General features: G+C 63.8%; 1 protein-coding gene across 1 annotated transcript; it reads left to right on the top strand.

Moving 5' to 3' along the window:
- Positions 1-393: 393 nt before the first annotated feature.
- Positions 394-7,788, top strand: LOC115642633. Its single transcript, XM_030546284.1, has 4 exons — positions 394-1,080; positions 1,170-1,328; positions 5,221-5,272; positions 7,538-7,788. Exons 1-4 carry the CDS (start codon positions 574-576, stop codon positions 7,552-7,554), a joined length of 735 nt encoding a protein of 244 aa, XP_030402144.1. The 5' UTR covers positions 394-573; the 3' UTR covers positions 7,555-7,788.
- Positions 7,789-19,253: the final 11,465 nt, after the last annotated feature.

Genomic DNA, 19,253 nt, shown 5'->3' with positions numbered 1-19,253 from the left:
AACCCAGGAGTCCTGGCTCCCAGCCCCTTCCGCTCTAACCCACCAGCCCCCACTCCCCTCCCAGGGCCGGGGAGAGAACCCAGGCGTCCTGGCTCCCAGCCCCCCCCCCACTCCCCTCCCAAAGCTGGGGTTGGAACCCAGGAGTCCTGGCTCCCAGCTCCCCCTGCTCTAACCACCAGCCCCCACTCCCCTCCCAGAGTCAGGGAGAGAACCCAGGAGTCCTGGCTCCCAGCCCCCTGCTCTAACCCCCCAGCCCCCACTCCCCTCCCAGAGCCGGGGAGAGAACCCAGGAGTCCTGGCTCCCAGCACCCCGTGCTCTAACCACCAGCCCCCACTCCCCTCCCAGATTCCTCCCCTGTGCAGCCCCCATTTGCATCTCTCCCTGGCACTGGCTTTGGGTGTTACCCAGCTGATCGCAGCCTATGTCTGCCTGGCGGGATTAATTCTAGGGGTTCATTCTCCAGTGCTGCTCCACCAGTGCCCCACAGGCCCCCCCCCAAAAGAACCAGGATAGAGGGGCACCCGTGCCGTTGGGGGGGAGCTGTGGGGAGAGGCTGGCTATGGGGCAGGTTTATGGGGTACTGGCAGTCCAGGAGTGGAGGGTGTCTATGGGGAGGATTGAAGGGCACTGACATTGCTGGGGGCATCTATGGAGTGGGATTGAGGGGCACCAGGGCACTATGGGGTGGCATTGGGGGCACTGGCATTGCTGGGGGTGTCCATGGGGTGGGATTGAGGGGCACCAGGGCGCTATTGGGTGGCAGTGAGGGGCTATTGACGGGCACTGGCATTGCTGGGGGCGTCTATGGAGTGGGATTCAGGGGCACCAGGGCACTATGGGGCAGGAATGAGGGGCTATGGGGCAAAATCGAGGGGCAGCACCCGCTGCGGCTGGCTGTGTTCAGGGTCGGGGCTGTTTCTCCTGTGTGGGGTCGCTGTGACCTTTGCCCTCTGTCCCCCAGGTCGGCCCCCGCTGCCGCGCCCCCCGCCGCCGGAGGAGAAGGGGGTGGCCCCCCCCCACCACCCCCCAACCTCACCAGCAACCGGAGACTGCAGCAGACCCAAGCCCAGGTGGACGAGGTGAGTTCGGGGGGTGGCGTGCGGCTTCCGGACGCCTGGGTCCCTGCTCTGGCCGGGTCTCCCCATGTCTGATGCTCCCGCCCCCCCAGGTGGTTGACATCATGCGGGTGAACGTGGACAAGGTGCTGGAGCGGGACCAGAAGCTGTCGGAGCTGGACGACCGAGCCGACGCCCTGCAGGCGGGCGCCTCCCAGTTCGAGACCAGCGCCGCCAAGCTAAAACGCAAATACTGGTGGAAGAACCTCAAGGTGCGGCCCCCCCCGGCTCTCCCCCGTGACACCCCATCTCCCCTCGGCCCTCTGCACCCCACGGGCTCCCCTGCAGGCTCCATGGCCCCCCAGAGCCCCCCTTATCTCCGCACGGCCCTCTGCACCCCACGGACTCCCCTGCAGGCTCCATGGCCCCCCAGAGCCCCCCTTATCTCCGCACGGCCCTCTGCACCCCATGGGCTCCCCTGCAGGCTCCATGGCCCCCCAGAGCCCCCCTTATCTCCGCACGGCCCTCTGCACCCCATGGGCTCCCCTGCAGGCTCCATGGCCCCCCAGAGCCCCCCTTATCTCCCCACGGCCCTCTGCACCCCACGGGCTCCCCTGCAGGCTCCACGGCCCCCTGCGGCCTCCCCATCTCCCCACGGCCCTCTGCACCCCACGGGCTCCCCTGCAGCCTCCACGGCCCCTTGCGGCCCCCCATCTCCCTACGGCCCTCTGCACCCCACGGACTCCCCTGCAGGCTCCATGGCCCCCCAGAACCCCCTTTCCGCACAGCCCTCTGCACCCCATGGGCTCCCCTGCAGGCTCCATGGCCCCCCAGAGCCCCCCTTATCTCCGCACGGCCCTCTGCACCCCACGGACTCCCCTGCAGGCTCCATGGCCCCCCAGAGCCCCCCTTATCTCCGCACGGCCCTCTGCACCCCATGGGCTCCCCTGCAGGCTCCATGGCCCCCCAGAGCCCCCCTTATCTCCACACGGCCCTCTGCACCCCATGGGCTCCCCTGCAGGCTCCATGGCCCCCCAGAGCCCCCCTTATCTCCCCACGGCCCTCTGCACCCCACGGGCTCCCCTGCAGGCTCCACGGCCCCCTGCGGCCTCCCCATCTCCCCACGGCCCTCTGCACCCCACGGGCTCCCCTGCAGCCTCCACGGCCCCTTGCGGCCCCCCATCTCCCTACGGCCCTCTGCACCCCACGGACTCCCCTGCAGGCTCCATGGCCCCCCAGAACCCCCTTTCCGCACAGCCCTCTGCACCCCATGGGCTCCCCTGCAGGCTCCATGGCCCCCCAGAGCCCCCCTTATCTCCGCACGGCCCTCTGCACCCCACGGACTCCCCTGCAGGCTCCATGGCCCCCCCAGAGCTCCCCTTATCTCCCCAAGGCCCTCTGCACCCCACGGGCTCCCCTGCAGGCTCCATGGCCCCCCAGACTCCCCTTATCTCCGCACGGCCCTCTGCACCCCACGGGCTCCCCTGCAGGCTCCATGGCCCCCCAGAGTCCCCCTTATCTCCCCAAGGCCCACTGCACCCCACGGGCTCCCCTGCAGGCTCCATGGCCCCCCAGAGCCCCCCTTATCTCCCCAAGGCCCTCTGCACCCCACGGGCTCCCCTGCAGCCTCCGCGGCCCCCCATCTCCCTACGGCTCTCTGCACCCCACGGACTCCCCTGCAGGCTCCATGGCCCCCCAGAGCCCCCCTTATCTCCGCACGGCCCTCTGCACCCCATGGACTCCCCTGCAGGATCCATGGCCCCCCAGAGCCCACCTTATCTCCGCACGGCCCTCTGCACCCCACGGGCTCCCCTGCAGGCTCCATGGCCCCCCAGAGCCCCCCTTATCTCCCCAAGGCCCTCTGCACCCCATGGACCCCCCTGCAGGCTCCATGGCCCCCCAGAGCCCCCCTTATCTGCGCACGGCCCTCTGGACCCCATGGGCTCCCCTGCAGGCTCCACGGCCCCCTGCGGCCTCCCCATCTCCCCACGGCCCTCTGCACCCCACGGGCTCCCCTGCAGGCTCCATGGCCCCCCAGAGCCCCCCTTATCTCCACACAGCCCTCTGCACCCCACGGGCTCCCCTGCAGGCTCCATGGCCCCCCAGAGCCCCCCTTATCTCCACACGGCCCTCTGCACCCCACGGGCTCCCCTGCAGCCTCCACGGCCCCCTGCGGCCCCCCATCTCCCTACGGCCCTCTGCACCCCACGGACTCCTCTGCAGGCTCCACGGCCCCCCAGAGCCCCCCTCATCTCCGCACGGCCCTCTGCACCCCACGGGCTCCCCTGCAGCCTCCACGGCCCCCTGCGGCCCCCCATCTCCCTACGGCCCTCTGCACCCCACGGGCTCCCCTGCAGGCTCCATGGCCCCCCAGAGCCCCCCTCATCTCCGCACGGCCCTCTGCACCCCACGGACTCCCCTGCAGGCTCCAGAGCCCCCCTTATCTCCGCACGGCCCTCTGCACCCCACGGGCTCCCCTGCAGGCTCCATGGCCCCCCAGAGCCCCTCTTATCTCCCCAAGGCCCTCTGCATCCCATGGACTCCCCTGCAGGCTCCACGGCCCCCTGCGGCCTCCCCATCTCCCCACGGCCCTCTGCACCCCACGGGCTCCCCTGCAGGCTCCATGGCCCCCCAGAGCCCCTCTTATCTCCCCAAGGCCCTCTGCATCCCATGGACTCCCCTGCAGGCTCCACGGCCCCCTGCGGCCTCCCCATCTCCCCACGGCCCTCTGCACCCCACGGGCTCCCCTGCAGGCTCCATGGCCCCCCAGAGCCCCCGTATCTCCCCAAGGCTCTCTGCACCCCATAGACTCCCCTGCAGGCTCCATGGCCCCCTGCGGCCTCCCCATCTCCCCACGGCCCTCTGCACCCGATGGGCTCCCCTGCAGCCTCCACGGCCCCCTGCGGCCCCCCCATCTCCCCACGGGCTCCCCTGCACCCCACGGGCTCCCCTGCAGGCTCCATGGCCCCCCAGAGCCCCCCTCATCTCTGCACGGCCCTCTGCACCCCACGGACTCCCCTGCAGGCTCCATGGCCTTCCAGAGCCCCCCTTATCTCCGCACGGCCCTCTGCACCCCACGGGCTCCCCTGCAGCCTCCACAGCCTCCTGTGGCCCCTCAGAGGCCCCCTCATCTCCGCACGGCCCTCTGCACGCCATGGACTCCCCTGCGGCCCCCCCGTCTCCCCACGGCCCTCTGCACCCCACGGACTCCCTTGCAGCCTCCACGGCCCACTGTGGCCCCCCCGTCTCCCCACGGCCCTCTGCACCCCACGGACTCCCCTGCAGGCTCCATGGCCCCCTGTGGCCCCCTCATCTCCGCACGGCCCTCTGCACCCCACGGACTCCACTGCAGCCTCCACAGCCCCCTGCGACCCTCATCTCCGCACGGCCCTCTGCACACCACGGACTCCCCTGCAACCCCCTCATCTCCCCACGGCCCTCTGCACCCCACAGACTCCCCTGCAGACTCCACAGCCCCCTGCGGCCCCCTCATCTCCCCACGGCCCTCTGCACCCCACAGACTCCCCTGCAGACTCCACAGCCCCCTGCGGCCCCCTCATCTCCCCACGGCCCTCTGCAGTCCCCACGGCTCCCTCGCCCACCCCCGTCTCCCCACAACCTCCTGTCACCCACTGACATCTCCCCATAGACCCCTGTGGCCCCCTTGTCTCCCCACGGCCCCCTGAAGTCCCCACAGCCCCCTCGTCTCCCCTCCACAGCCCCCTGTGGCCCTCTGACATCTCCCCACAGCCCTGTGCAACCCACTGACTCCTCCTATGCCCCCCCATCTACCCCATAGCCTCCTGCAGCCCCCCTGAGGTCCCCCATCTCTCCATAGCCCCCTGTGGGCCCCCCCATTTCCCCTCCCTGCAGCCACCTGACTTCCCCCATGGCCTCCTGCAGTCCCCTGACTCCCCCTGCAGCCCTCCATCTTCCTCCCCACATCTCCCCATGGTCCCCTGCAGCCCACCTGACTGCCCCCCCGTGACCCCAACCCCCACTTCCTATACCATCTTCCTCATCCCTGCCACACTGTGCTCCAGAGCTGCCCTTCCTGGCTTCCTCTGCCCCCCTCCGCCAGGGCTCCCCTCCCGGCCCCAAGCCCCTGCCCCCCACCTTCCTCCCGCTGCCCCTCCCTGGCGCTCATGGTCTCTCTCCCCACAGATGATGATTATCCTGGGGGTGATATGCGCCATCATCCTGATCATTATCATTGGTGAGTGGGGGCTTGGGAGCGGGGGGGCTGGCAGGGGAGGGGGGTGGCATGTGACCCCCACCCCCTTCCCTAGGGGCACTCCTACTCTTGGGATGCGAAAAAGGCAGCCAGGCACCTGCCGTGGGGGTGTGGCAATGAGGAGGTGGGGCTGTCCTTGGCCCCGCCCACAGACAGACCCACAGCTGCCCCTAAAGTGGGCAGCGAAGGGTTTTTGGAAGGGGTGTGGCTTTTGTTTGACCCGCCCACTGCCTCCCCTTTTGTATTGAGATGAAACAGCTGTGAAGGATGATGGGGGTGTGGCTTCCCTTAGCCCCACCCACACAGGGACCCTCCACCCACCACTCTCCCCTTAGTGCAGAAATAAAGGGGGCGGAGCTTTTTTCCCACCCCACAGGCCCCGCCCACCATGGCACCTACACAGTCCAGCCAATAGTGCGGAAACAAGGTATTCGAGGGGGTGGGGCTTTCCTTGGCCCTGCCCACAGCCACCCCCAGCACTGCAGGGAAACAGGCAAAGGGTTATTGGGAAGGGGTGGGGCTTTCTGTGGCCCCGCCCACACGGTGGCAAATAGCCTTACCAGAAAGGAGGCAGGGTAGATCTGGATGGCCTGAAATTTCCTTCCCTCACTCCCTGGACTTCCCCTTCTCCAGCTGTTGGAGTCTGCTGGGTCCTCCCCTCCCCCGAGCCCCTTCTGTATTTTTGGGGTGAAGGTGATGGCACCCAGCAGAATGAAGCAACAGTAATGTCTCATCCCCAAATGCCACCTGCCCCCTCTCCTCCTCCCATCCAGTCCACCTGTAAACATCAGCCGTCATCATTAGGTTCCAGGGTTAACACCCAATTGGGCTAAACAGGGAGACTTCCTCTTCGCTGTGAAGAAAGTCCCACTTCATGTCCTCAACTGCGGTGCTTCCCATAGGGCTCTTAGGCTGCCCTGGCTCCCCAGAGGTGGCCGCGTTTCAGCGCCAAGTGAGGGGTCCCTGTATAATCAGCCACCTGGTCCCAGAGGTGGCCGCATTTCAGTGCCAAGTGAGGGGTCCCTGTATAACCAGCCACCTGGCCCTGGAGGTGGCTACATTTCAGTTCCAAGTGAGGACCCCTCCTGTATAACAGCCATCCGGCCCCAGAGGTGGCTGCATTTCAGTGCCAAGTGAGGGGTCCCTGTATAACCAGCTGCCTGGCCCCAGAGGTGGCTGCATTTCAGTGCCAAGTGAGGACCCCTCCTGTATAACCAGCTGCCTGGCCCCAGAGGTGGCTGCATTTCAGTGCCAAGTGAGGGGTCCCTGTATAACCAGCTGCCTGGCCCCAGAGGTGGCTGCATTTCAGTGCCAAGTGAGGGGTCCCTGTATAACCAGCTGCCTGGCCCCAGAGGTGGCTGCATTTCAGTGCCAAGTGAGCACCCCTCCTGTATAACCAGCTGCCTGGCCCCAGAGGTGGCTGCATTTCAGTGCCAAGTGAGGGGTCCCTGTATAACCAGCTGCCTGGCCCCAAAGGTGGCTGCATTTCAGTGCCAAGTGAGGGGTCCCTGTATAACCAGCTGCCTGGCCCCAGAGGTGGCTGCATTTCAGTGCCAAGTGAGGGGTCCCTGTATAACCAGCTGCCTGGCCCCAAAGGTGGCTGCATTTCAGTGCCAAGTGAGGGGTCCCTGTATAACCAGCCGCCCGGCCCCAGAGGTGGCCGCATTTCAGCGCCAAGTGAGGGGTCCCTGTATAACCAGCCACCCGGCTCCGGACGTGGCCGCATTTCAGCGCCAAGTGAGGGGTCCCTGTATAACCAGCCGCCCGGCCCCAGAGGTGGCCGCATTTCAGCGCCAAGTGAGGGGTCCCTGTATAACCAGCCGCCCGGCCCCAGAGGTGGCCGCATTTCAGCGCCAAGTATGGGGTCCCTGTATAACAGCCGTCCGGCCCCAGAGGTGGCCGCATTTCAGCTCCAAGTGAGGGGTCCCTGTATAACAGCCGTCCGGCCCCAGAGGTGGCCGCATTTCGGCGCCAAGTGAGGGGTCCCTGTATAACCAGCCGCCCGGCCCCAGAGGTGGCCGCATTTCAGCGCCAAGTGAGGGGTCCCTGTATAACCAGCCGCCCGGCCCCAGAGGTGGCCGCATTTCAGTCCCAAGTGAGGGGTCCCTGTATAACCAGCCACCCGGCCCCAGAGGTGGCTGCATTTCAGTCCCAAGTGAGGGGTCCCTGTATAACAGCCGTCCGGCCCCAGAGGTGGCCGCATGTTGAACTAACTCCTCTCTGCTCCCGTCTCTCTTTCCTTTCCAGTTTACTTCAGCACTTAATGGACCCTCGGAAGCCAAAGCCCCCCCCATTTCTCCCCCCCCAAAGGAGCTGCAGCCTGGAGAGGCACGAGGGGCTGTGACCCCCCCCTTCCCATGATCTCAGCCATATCTTCCAGCCTCCCCCCCTTCCCCTTTCTCCCCCGGGCCCCCCCGTGGCGTGTGTGCGTGTCTTGCGGTGCGTGTGGCCGTCCTGTATATAGGCTGACTTATTTATACATATATATATATTCTATATTTTGTCTGTTTGTAGATTTATTACTAGATTTCCAGCTGTCATGGATCCCCCCCCCCCCGCCCCCATACCTGCTCCCTTCCCCCCCCCCCGTGTTTTCAGTGTCTAGTGTTTTAATTTAAATATTTTAAGGACCAATCCCCCTTCCCCAGAAATAAAATAGGGGGAACCCAGAAGCCTGAGAAACTCAAGCACCCACCCCTGCCCTTTCAGAGCAAGGCCAGGCAGCACGAGCGCCGGGTCCCCTGGTTTGGCCATGTCTCAGCTCCTGGATAATCAGCCACCCCACCCCAGAGGTGGTCGCATCTCAGCACCGGGTGAGGGGTCCCTGGGTGACCGGCCGCCCTGCCCCAGAGGTGGCTGCATCTCAGCACCTGGGCGAGGGGTCCCTGGGTATCTGGCCGCCCTGCCCCAGAGGTGGCTGCATCTCCGCGCCGGGCGAGGGGTCCCTGGATAACCAGCCACCCCGCCCCAGAGGTGGCTGCATCTCAGCACTGGGCGAGGGGTCCCTGGGTAACCAGCCGCCCCGCCCCAGAGGTGGCTGCATCTCAGCACCTGGGCGAGGGGTCCCTGGGTATCCGGCTGCCCCACCCCAGAGGTGGCTGCATCTCAGCGCCGGGCGAGGGGTCCCTGGATAACCAGCCGCCCCGCCCCAGAGGTGGCTGCATCTCAGCACCTGGGCGAGGGATCCCTGGATAACCAGCCGCCCTGCCCCAGAGGTGGCTGCATCTCAACACCCAGGCGAGGGGTCCTTGAATAAGCAACCACCCCGCCCCAGAGACGGTTGCATCTCACACCACCGGTGGGGGGGGGATGAATATCATAAGTTTCTTTACCTTCCTCTCCCCCCCCATCCTGATCCGACCCCCCGTGAGCTTTTGTAACATTCCTGGAGCTGCACTGTGCAGTCTGTTTTGGGGGGGATTGATCTTCCTCCCCCCCCATGTCAGTGAGGGGGCAGTGCTGTGTCCCACCCCCAGCTCCAAGCCTTTAAGAGTTGTAGAGGGGGGGCTGCATGGGGAAAGGAGGAGCCCCCAGATCCACCCCTCCCCCACAGCCCAGCAGTTCCAGCTTCTCTCCTCTGGGGATCTGGGGGGGGCTGGCTGGCCCCCGAGTGCCCCCCACCCAGCAGCAGGGCCTGGGCCTGGCTGGGGCAAGGGGGGCTGGGTAAGTCTGCTCTAGGAGGGGAGAAAGCAGCGGGTGCAGCCCAGGACCAGCGACCTCCCGCCCCCCAGACAGGGTGTGGGCACAGATGGGGCATTCCCCTCCCCCACCCCCTAATCGGGGGGTTCCCCTAATGGCCAGCAGGGGGTGACCCCTGAGCTGCTCCGCAATGCAGGAATCAGTGGGGCGGGCTATGTGGGGGAAGCGTACAGATTGGGGGGTGCTGGCCGGCCGGATCCCCCCACACACCCCACCGGGACCCTGCCCGGCTTTGTATCCCCGTGTCGTGTGATGAGTGACCCCCACCTTTCCCTGCCTCACCCCCCAGAGTCAGTCATCTGTAGCATTAAACCTTCCCTGCTAGCCCCATAGCGCTAAACCTCTCCCAGCTCCGACAGCCCCATAGCACGACCCCTCCCCCTCCCCGCCAGCCCCATAGCACGACCCCTCCCTGCCAGCCTCTATAGCACGATCCCCCCACACCCACTTAGACGTGACGTGTGACTGTCCCTCTGGAGTGGGGGCGGATCGGGGCCCCCCTGCCAGCTCGGAGGGATGTTGGCGTGGGGTCCCCTACTATGCCTGTTTTTGGGGGGGCAGCGGGGCGGGTCCTCTGCTCCCCATCTGGAGGGAATGCAGGGGCTAAGGACCTGGCTGGCTCTGCCCCCTATGGGGCTGGCTTGGCAGTGGGGTGTCCAGGGGTCCATTCAAAGTGGGTTGTGAACTGCTGGGGAACGGGGGGGGGGGGCAGATCCCAGGCCGTGTTTTCCCCAGGCCGGGGGGCAGGTGTCACTGCTGCCCCTCGGCTTTGGGGGCGCAGGGTCCACCATGCCCCACGGTGGGACCAGCGCCCCCTAATTGTAAAGACACCTGGGATAGGCGTGGAGGGGGGGCAGTCTGGCTGGAATCCCCTAGACCCAGCCGGAGGGAGGGGGGGTTGGTCTTATTTCCCCCACACGCTCCCCGGCAGACGAGGGGCGAGGCACCGTGTGGAGGGAACGGGGAGTGACTTTATGCTGTGAAAATGTACAATAAATAAATGTCCTGTGGAGAACGCCCAAGCTGCTGTCCATCCGTCTGTCTGTCTGTCGCCGTCTGTCCAGGGGAGGGAGCCACCCCACTCCAGAGGTGGCCGCATCTCAGCGCTGGGCGAGGGGTCTCTAGGTAACCTGCCGCCCCGCCCCAGAGGTGGCTGCATTTCAGCACCAGGCGAGGGGTCTCTGGGTAACCCGCTGCCCCGCCCCAGAGGTGGATGCACCTCAGTGCTGGGCGAGGGGTCCCTGGGTAACCGGCCGCCCCACCCCAGAGGTGGCCGCATTTCAGCACCAGGCGAGGGGTCTCTGGGTAACCCGCTGCCCCGCCCCAGAGGTGGATGCACCTCAGTGCTGGGCGAGGGGTCCCTGGGTAACCGGCCGCCCCGCCCCAGAGGTGGCCGCATCTCAGCACCAGGCGAGGGGGTCCTGGTTAACCGGCCGCCCCGCCCCAGAGGTGGCTGCATCTCAGCGCTGGGCGAGGGGTCCCTGGGTAACCGGCCGCCCCACCCCAGAGGTGGCTGCATCTCAGCACCAGGCGAGGGGTCTCTGGGTAACCCGCTGCCCCGCCCCAGAGGTGGATGCACCTCAGTGCTGGGCGAGGGGTCCCTGGGTAACCGGCCGCCCCACCCCAGAGGTGGCCGCATTTCAGCACCAGGCGAGGGGTCTCTGGGTAACCCGCTGCCCCGCCCCAGAGGTGGATGCACCTCAGTGCTGGGCGAGGGGTCCCTGGGTAACCGGCCGCCCCGCCCCAGAGGTGGCCGCATCTCAGCACCAGGCGAGGGGGTCCTGGTTAACCGGCCGCCCCGCCCCAGAGGTGGCTGCATCTCAGCGCTGGGCGAGGGGTCCCTGGGTAACCGGCCGCCCCACCCCAGAGGTGGCTGCATCTCAGCACTGGGCGAGGGGTCCCCAGATAACCTGACGCCCCACCCCAGAAATGGATGCACCTCAGTGCCGGGCGAGCAATCTCTGTATAACCGGCCACCCCGCCCCAGAGGTGGCTGCATCTTGGTGCCAGGTGAAGGGTCCCTGCATAACCAACTGCACCACCCCAGAGGCAGCACCAGGAATGAAAGGAACTGGGGCTTAGCAGCCAGCGTCAAGCCTCTTCGGCTTGGGGGCTAGGGGGGCCCTTCCCATAACCCTTGCCCCCCCGTAGGGAGGGTGTTGGGCTTGGGGGGTGATTTCTGGTTACAGTTTTGTTAATTGAAAGGAGGACTCGTGCCTCTCAATCTCAGTGAGGTTTTAACTCAACCGGTAACAAGTCATGGCCCAGTTCATACCAGAATCCAGGAGTCCTGGCTCCCAGCCCCCTGCTCTGACCACCAGCCCCCACTCCCCTCCCAGAGCTGGGGAGAGAACGCAGGAGTCCTGGCTCCCAGCCCCCCTGCTCTGACCCACCAGCCCCCACTCCCCTCCCAGAGCCAGGGAGAGAACCCAGGAGTCCTGGCTCCCAGCCCCCTCTGCTCTAACCCACCAGCCCCCACTCCCCTCCCAGAGCCGGGGAGAGAACCCAGGAGTCCTGGCTCCCAGCCCCCCTGCTCTAACCACCAGCCCCCACTCCCCTCCCAGAGCCGGGGAGAGAACCCAGGAGTCCTGGCTCCCAGCCCCCCCTGCTCTAATCATTAGCCCCCACTCCCCTCCCAGAGCCAAGGAGAAAACCCAGGAGTCCTGGCTCCCAGCCCCCTCTGCTCTAACCCACCAGCCCCCACTCCCCTCCCAGAGCCGGGGAGAGAACCCAGGAGTCCTGGCTCCCAGCCCCCCTGCTCTAACCACCAGCCCCCACTCCCCTCCCAGAGCCGGGGAGAGAACCCAGGAGTCCTGGCTCCCAGCCCCCCCTGCTCTGACCCACCAGCCCCCACTCCCCTCCCAGAGCCGGGGAGAGAACCCAGGAGTCCTGGCTCCCAGCCCCCCCTGCTCTGACCCACCAGCCCCCACTCCCCTCCCAGAGCCGGGGAGAGGACCCAGGAGTCCTGGCTCCCAGCCCCCCCTGCTCTGACCCACCAGCCCCCACTCCCCTCCCAGAGCCGGGGAGAGGACCCAGGAGTCCTGGCTCCCAGCCCCCCCTGCTCTAACCACCAGCCCCCACTCCCCTCCCAGAGCCGGGGAGAGAACCCAGGAGTCCTGGCTCCCAGCCCCCCTGCTCTGACCCACCAGCCCCCACTCCCCTCCCAGAGCCGGGGAGAGAACCCAGGAGTCCTGGCTCCCAGCCCCCCTGCTCTGACCCACCAGCCCCCACTCCCCTCCCAGAGCCGGGGAGAGAACCCAGGAGTCCTGGCTCCCAGCCCCCCCTGCTCTAACCACCAGCCCCCACTCCCCTCCCAGAGCCGGGGAGAGAACCCAGGAGTCCTGGCTCCCAGGCCCCACTGCTCCGACCCACCAGCCCCCACTCCCCTCCCAGAGCCGGGGAGAGAACCCAGGAGTCCTGGCTCCCAGCCCCCCTGCTCTGACCCACCAGCCCCCACTCCCCTCCCAGAGCTGGGGAGAGAACCCAGGAGTCCTGGCTCCCAGCCCCCCTGCTCTAACCCACCAGCCCCCACTCCCCTCCCAGAGCTGGGGAGAGAACCCAGGAGTCCTGGCTCCCAGCCCCCCCTGCTCTGACCCACCAGCCCCCACTCCCCTCCCATAGCCGGGGAGAGAACCCAGGAGCCCTGGCTCCCAGCCCCCCACTGCTCTGACCCACCAGCCCCCACTCCCCTCCCAGAGCCAGGAAGAGAACCCAGGAGTCCTGGCTCCCAGCCCCCCCTGCTCTGACCCACCAGACCCCACTCCCCTCCCAGAGCCGGGGAGAGAACCCAGGAGTCCTGGCTCCCAGCCCCCCCTGCTCTGACCACCAGCCCCCACTTCCCTCCCAGAGCCGGGGAGAGAACCCAGGAGTCCTGGCTCCTCTTCCCCAGAACCGACTCTTAAAAATCAAGACTCTCTCTCTGTCAGTGGAGGTGGGTGAGCGTCAGGGTCTGCCAGCAGGGGGCAGCCTTCCCCACTGCTAGAGAAAGGGGGCGGGGCCATAGCCCCATTCCCACCTGGCTGCAATCCGGACCAAGGGAGCCTTGACTGGAACTGAAACCCAGGGGGGCACTGGGCAGCCCCCATGGCCAAGGGGGGTCTGGTGGCCAGGACTCCTGAGTTCTCTCTCTGGCTCTGGGAGGGGAGTGGGGGCTGGGAGCCAGGACTCCTGGGTTCTCTCCCCGGCTCTGGGAGGGGAGTGGGGGCTGGTGGATTAGAGCAGGGGGGCTGGGAGCCAGGACTCCTGGGTTCTCTCCCCGGCTCTGGGAGGGGAGTGGGCTGGGAGCCAGGACTCCTGGGTTCTCTCCCCAGCTCTGGGAGGGGAGTGGGGCTGGGAGCCAGGACTCCTGGGTTCTCTCCCCGGCTCTTGGAGGGGAGTGGGGGCTGGTGGGTTAGAGCAGGGGGGGGCTGGGAGCCAGGACTCCTGGGTTCTCTCCCCGGCTCTGGGAGGGGAGTGGGGGCTGATGGGTTAGAGCAGGGGGGGGCTAGGAGCCAGGACTCCTGGGTTCTCTCCCCAGTTCTGGGAGGGGAGTGGGGGCTGGTGGGTCAGAGCAGGGGGGCTGGGAGCCAGGACTCCTGGGTTCTCTCCCCAGTTCTGGGAGGGGAGTGGGGGCTGGTGGTTAGAGCAGGGGGCTGGGAGCCAGGACTCCTGGGTTCTCTCCCCGGCTCTGGGAGGGGAGTGGGGGCTGATGGGTTAGAGCAGGGGGGGGCTAGGAGCCAGGACTCCTGGGTTCTCTCCCCAGTTCTGGGAGGGGAGTGGGGGCTGGTGGTTAGAGCAGGGGGCTGGGAGCCAGGACTCCTGGGTTCTCTCCCCGGCTCTGGGAGGGGAGTGGGGGCTGGTGGGTTAGAGCAGGCGGGGCTAGGAGCCAGGACTCCTGGGTTCTCTCCCCAGTTCTGGGAGGGGAGTGGGGGCTGGTGGGTTAGAGCATGGGGGGCTGGGAGCCAGGACTCCGGGTTCTCTCCCCGGCTCTGGGAGGGGAGTGGGGGCTGGTGGGTTAGAGCGGGGGGGGCTAGGAGCCAGGACTCCTGGGTTCTCTCCCCGGTTCTGGGAGGGGAGTGGGGGCTGGTGGGTTAGAGCAGGGGGGTTGGGAGCCAGGACTCCCGGGTTCTCTCCCCGGCTCTGGGAGGGGAGTGGGGGCTGGTGGGTTAGAGCGGGGGGGGCTAGGAGCCAGGACTCCTGGGTTCTCTCCCCGGCTCTGGGAGGGGAGTGGGGGCTGGGAGCCAGGACTCCTGGGTTCTCTCCCTGGCTCTTGGAGGGGAGTGGGGGCTGGTGGGTTAGAGCAGGGGGGCTGGGAGCCAGGACTCCTGGGTTCTCTCCCCGGCTCTGGGAGGGGAGTGGGGGCTGGTGGGTTAGAGCAGGGGGGGGCTAGGAGCCAGGACTCCTGGGTTCTCTCCCCGGTTCTGGGAGGGGAGTGGGGGCTGGAGGGTTAGAGCAGGGGGGGCTGGGAGCCAGGACTCCTGGGTTCTCTCCCCGTCTCTGGGAGGGGAGTGGGGGCTGGTGGGTTAGAGCAGGGGGGGCTGGGAGCCAGGACTCCTGGGTTCTCTTCCTGGCGCTGGGAGGGGAGTGGGGGCTGGTGGGTTAGAGCAGGGGGGGCTGGGAGCCAGGACTCCTGGGTTCTCTCCCCGGCTCTGGGAGGGCAGTGGGGGCTGGTGGGTTAGAGCAGAGGGGGCTGGGAGCCAGGACTCCTGGGTTCTCTCCCCGGCTCTGGGAGGGGAGTTTCGCTCTGGTGGTTAGAAGAAGAGGTATTCCCCAGCACAGCCAACCTCTAGATCTCAGCCATGAGGCCAAACCCCCAGTACCCCTGACACCTCAGGGGTGAATAATTGTAAACCAAACCCATTTAAGACCAGAAAGGGCCCGTTCGAGCAGCCAGCCTGTCCCTCTGGCTAGCACGGACCCTCCATTGCACTCACCCCCCCGCAACGTGCCCCACACCCAAAGCCCTTCACTTGGCTAACTAAACTCCCACAAGAGATTGGGGGGGGGGTACTGATGTCCCTGCAAAGTGAGACGTGCCCCAGGCTGGACCAGAAGGCAAACTGCCCCCCATCTGGCTTAGGTGGGCAGGGCTAAATACCAGCCTGCTCCAGGCAATGAAAAGGGACGGAGGGGTTGGCTGGGTCGGCTGTGCCCTTTGTCTACAGCTGGACAAGGGTACAATGGCCACCGCTGGCCAAAAGAGCCTGATCTCATGGGGTCCACCCGGATACGTGCTGATTTCCGCTTCGCCCACGCTGAACGCTGCCTCAGCAACCAACCTCCTCCTCCCCTCCGCTTTCTACCGCACGTGCCCAGGATTGAGCACCTAAGCCCCCCGATTGCCGCATCGCATTTCCCTGACTTCTGTGTTGCACACGCTGAATTCTGCATCGGCTTGCCCTGATTTCTAGGTCACCTGCTTGATTCTGCACCCGTTCCCCCTGCCTTCTGTCTCGCACGCTGAATTCTGCACCCAAATTCCCATTTCTACATAACGCACCAAATTCTGCACCCAAATTCCCCCGATTTCTGTTTCACACTTACTGAAGTCTGCACCCAAATTCCCGATTTCTGTTTCACACTTATTGAATTCTGCATCCAAATTCCCATTTCTACATAACGCACTGAATTCTGCACCCAAATTCCCGATTTGTTTCACACTTACTGAATTCTGCATCCAAATTCTTGATTTCTGTTTCACACTTATTGAATTCTGCATCCAAATTCCCATCTCTACATAACACACTGAATTCTGCACCCAAATTCCCGATTTCTGTTTCACACTTATTGAATTCTGCATCCAAATTCCCATTTCTACATAATGCACTGAATTCTGCACCCAAATTCCCGATTTCTGTTTCACACTTATTGAATTCTGCATCCAAATTCCCATTTCTACATAACGCACTGAATTCTGCACCCAAATTCCCGATTTCTGTTTCACACTTATTGAATTCTGCACCCAAATTTCTGATTTATGTTTCACACTTATTGAATTCTGCATCCAAATTCCCATCTCTACATAACACACTGAATTCTGCACCCAAGTTCCCGATTTCTGTTTCACACTTATTGAATTCTGCACCCAAATTTCTGATTTATGTTTCACACTTATTGAATTCTGCATCCAAATTCCCATCTCTACATAACACACTAAATTCTGCACCCAAATTCCCCCGATTTCTGTTTCACACTTACTGAAGTCTGCACCCAAATTCCCATTTCTGTTTCACACTTAACTGAATTCTGCATCCAAATTCCCTGATTTCCCCATCCCGACACTGAATCCTGCCTCACGCACCTGATTTCGTTTTCAAACATACCAAATTTGGCACCAATTCCTCCTGACTTCTAAGTCACACACCGAATTCTGCACCCAATTCCCCCCGATTTCTGTTTTGCACACTGAATTCTGCACAGAATCCCTGATTCCCATCTCCCATGCTGATATCTGCACCAAATCCCCGAAATGTGTTTCACACACTGAATTGTCCATGAAATCGCCATGATTTCTGTGTGTCATGCTCAATTCTCCACCAAAGAGCCCCTGATTATATAAAGTCATAGCGTTGAAGGCCAGAAAGGAGGGATTCCTCTGACTTCCTGTACCTCACAGGCAATCAAGCCCCGCACACCAAAGCCAACAACTGAAATCAGACTGAAGTATCCCAGCACACAGGCCATAAACTTTTACGTGCTACAGGGAGAGAATAGGATGGATGATCCTGGCAAATGACCCGCACCGCGTGCTGCAGGGGAAGGTGAAAAAACCCCATAAACACAGCTGCTGATCTAACCGGGAAAAACTTCCTTCCTGGATAGGGTGATAAATTTGACCTCAAGGAGATGAGCAAGACGCAATCAGCCGAGCACCGGAGAGAAAGAATCCTTGGTGCCAACTCAGATCCCTGGCCCAGCCACCCACCCAGCGTCCCACCTCTGGCTTGGCCATCCCCGATGCGCCAGAAGAAAGAAAAACAAACAGACCATCCTGGGCAGGCAGGGGAGGGGATTCCTTCCTGACCCCTGCAGGCGACCAGACAGAGCCCTGAAGCCTGAGATCTTCCGAACATAAGAGAGAAACTGGAATGTGTTTCCCTCCGCCCCAGGACGGCCAAGCCCCACTCCCCACCCTCCCAAGCAACCCCACCATACAATGGCCTTCAGCCATTTGCCCAGCTCCTTCTTACAACCAAATTAAGCTGTTTGCCCCTTGCAATTCCCAGTGGGAAGATCACCTTTGCGGATGGTGAGAAACCGTCTACTGTCCAGCCTGAATTTGTCCAGGGCCAGTTTATAGCCACTTGTTCTTGTGGGAACGTTGTCCTTTAGCTTCTGTCGCTCATTGTACCCCTTGGTGTTCCCCCCTGATTTCAGCATCACACACGCTGGATCCTGCACCAAACTCCCCCAATTTCAGCATCACACATGCTGGATCCTGCCCCAAATTCCCCCAATTTCAGCATCACACATGCTGGATCCTGCCCCAAATCCTCGATTTTGGCATCACAGGTGCTGGATCCTGCCCCAAATCCTCCCCGGTTTTGACATCACCGACGCTGGATCTTGCCCCAAATCCCCCTGATTTCAGCATCACAGATGCTGGATCCAGTCCCAAATCTCCCCGATTTTGGCATCACACATGCTGGATTCTGCCCCAAATCCCCCTGATTTCAGCATCACAGATGCTGGATCCAGTCCCAAATCTCCCCGATTTTGGCATCACACATGCTGGATCCTGCCCCAAATCCCCCTGATTTCAGCATCACAGATGCTGGATCTTGCCCCAAATCCCGATTTTGGCATCACAGGTGCTGGGATCTTGCCCCAAATCCCCCCCCGATTTTGGCATCACAGGTGCTGGATTCTGCCCCAAATCCCTCTGATGTATTTATAGAGAAATCAGTGGCCCCCGCCACCCCCTAGTCCTCTTTTTGCAGGGCGAGACAAAGCAGCTCTTCTCGTCTCCTAAGACAGGCCCTCCGTGTCCGTGATCATTCTAGGATCTCTTCTCTGCACCGGGTTTCAGTCTGAATTCATCTTTCCCAAGCATGGGGGAGCCAAATTGGAGGCAGCTGGGGTCTTACCAGTGCCTCGTCTGACGCGACAGCCTGTATCTGTCTTCGCTGATACATTTTAGTTCGCTCTTGCCTTTTTCGCTGCCCCATTACACTGGCAGTTCCTTGGCCTAGGATCGACCCACCTACCCAGAGCGCTTTCCTGCTGCGTCGCTTCCAGCGGACGAGCCACCAGCTTGCCAGATCCTGCACCAATATCCTCTCGAGTTCTACGCCTCGCACGCTGGATCCTGCCCCCGAATCCTCCCGATTTCTACGCCTCGCACGCTGGATCCTGCCCCCGAATCCTCCCGATTTCTACGCCTCGCACGCTGGATCCTGCCCCCAAATCTTCCGGATTTCTACGCCTCGCACGCTGGATCCTGCCCCCGAATCCTCCCGATTCCTAAGTCTCGCACGCTGGATCCTGGTCCCGAATCCTCCCGATTTCTACGCCTCGCACGCTGGATCCTGCCCCTGAATCCTCCCAATTTCTACGCCTCGCACGCTGGATCCTGGTCCCGAATCCTCCCGATATCTAAGTCTCGCACGCTGGATCCTGCCCCCGAATCCTCTCGATTTCTACGCCTCGCACACTGGATCCTGCCCCCAAATCCTCCCGATTCCTACGTCTCGCACGCTGGATCCTGCCCCCGAATCCTCCCGATTTCTACGTCTCGCACGCTGGATCCTGCCCCCAAATCCTCCCGATTTCTACGCCTCGCACGCTGGATCCTGCCCCCGAATCCTCCGGATTTCTACGCCTCGCACGCTGGATCCTGCCCCCGAATCCTCCGGATTTCTACGCCTCGCACGCTGGATTCTGCACCAAGTCGCTCAGGTTTTGGCACCTGATTTCCAGCTGAGGGAGGGAAGTGGGGTCTAGTGGTTAGAGGGGCCAGGACTGGACATAAGGTTGAATCTACACCAGGGAGACAGGCTCAGGGGGTTGGAGAGATCCCTGGTGTAGGCCCCATCCAGTTGCCAGAGTCAGACTGGTGCTTGCCTGGTTGGCGCAGCAGAGCCAAAGCCTGGGGCTTTCTGAGCTCCGGCTATTAATAGATGTCCCAGAGCAGCGGGAACAAACTGTTCTCGCCTCCTAACCTAGCTCCCCAGGCCCCGCCCCGGCTCCTACCACCCACGGACCTGCTATGCCCAAACAGAGCCCATGAGCCATGGGGTGGGGCTGCCGGGAGCCTCACTTGCTTCCTGCCCCAGGTGAGGGGCTG

This window comes from Gopherus evgoodei, unplaced genomic scaffold, assembly GCF_007399415.2.
Source record: "Gopherus evgoodei ecotype Sinaloan lineage unplaced genomic scaffold, rGopEvg1_v1.p scaffold_43_arrow_ctg1, whole genome shotgun sequence".
Taxonomy (NCBI): Eukaryota; Metazoa; Chordata; order Testudines; family Testudinidae; genus Gopherus; species Gopherus evgoodei.
This window is presented reverse-complemented; position numbering and strand designations above follow the sequence as displayed.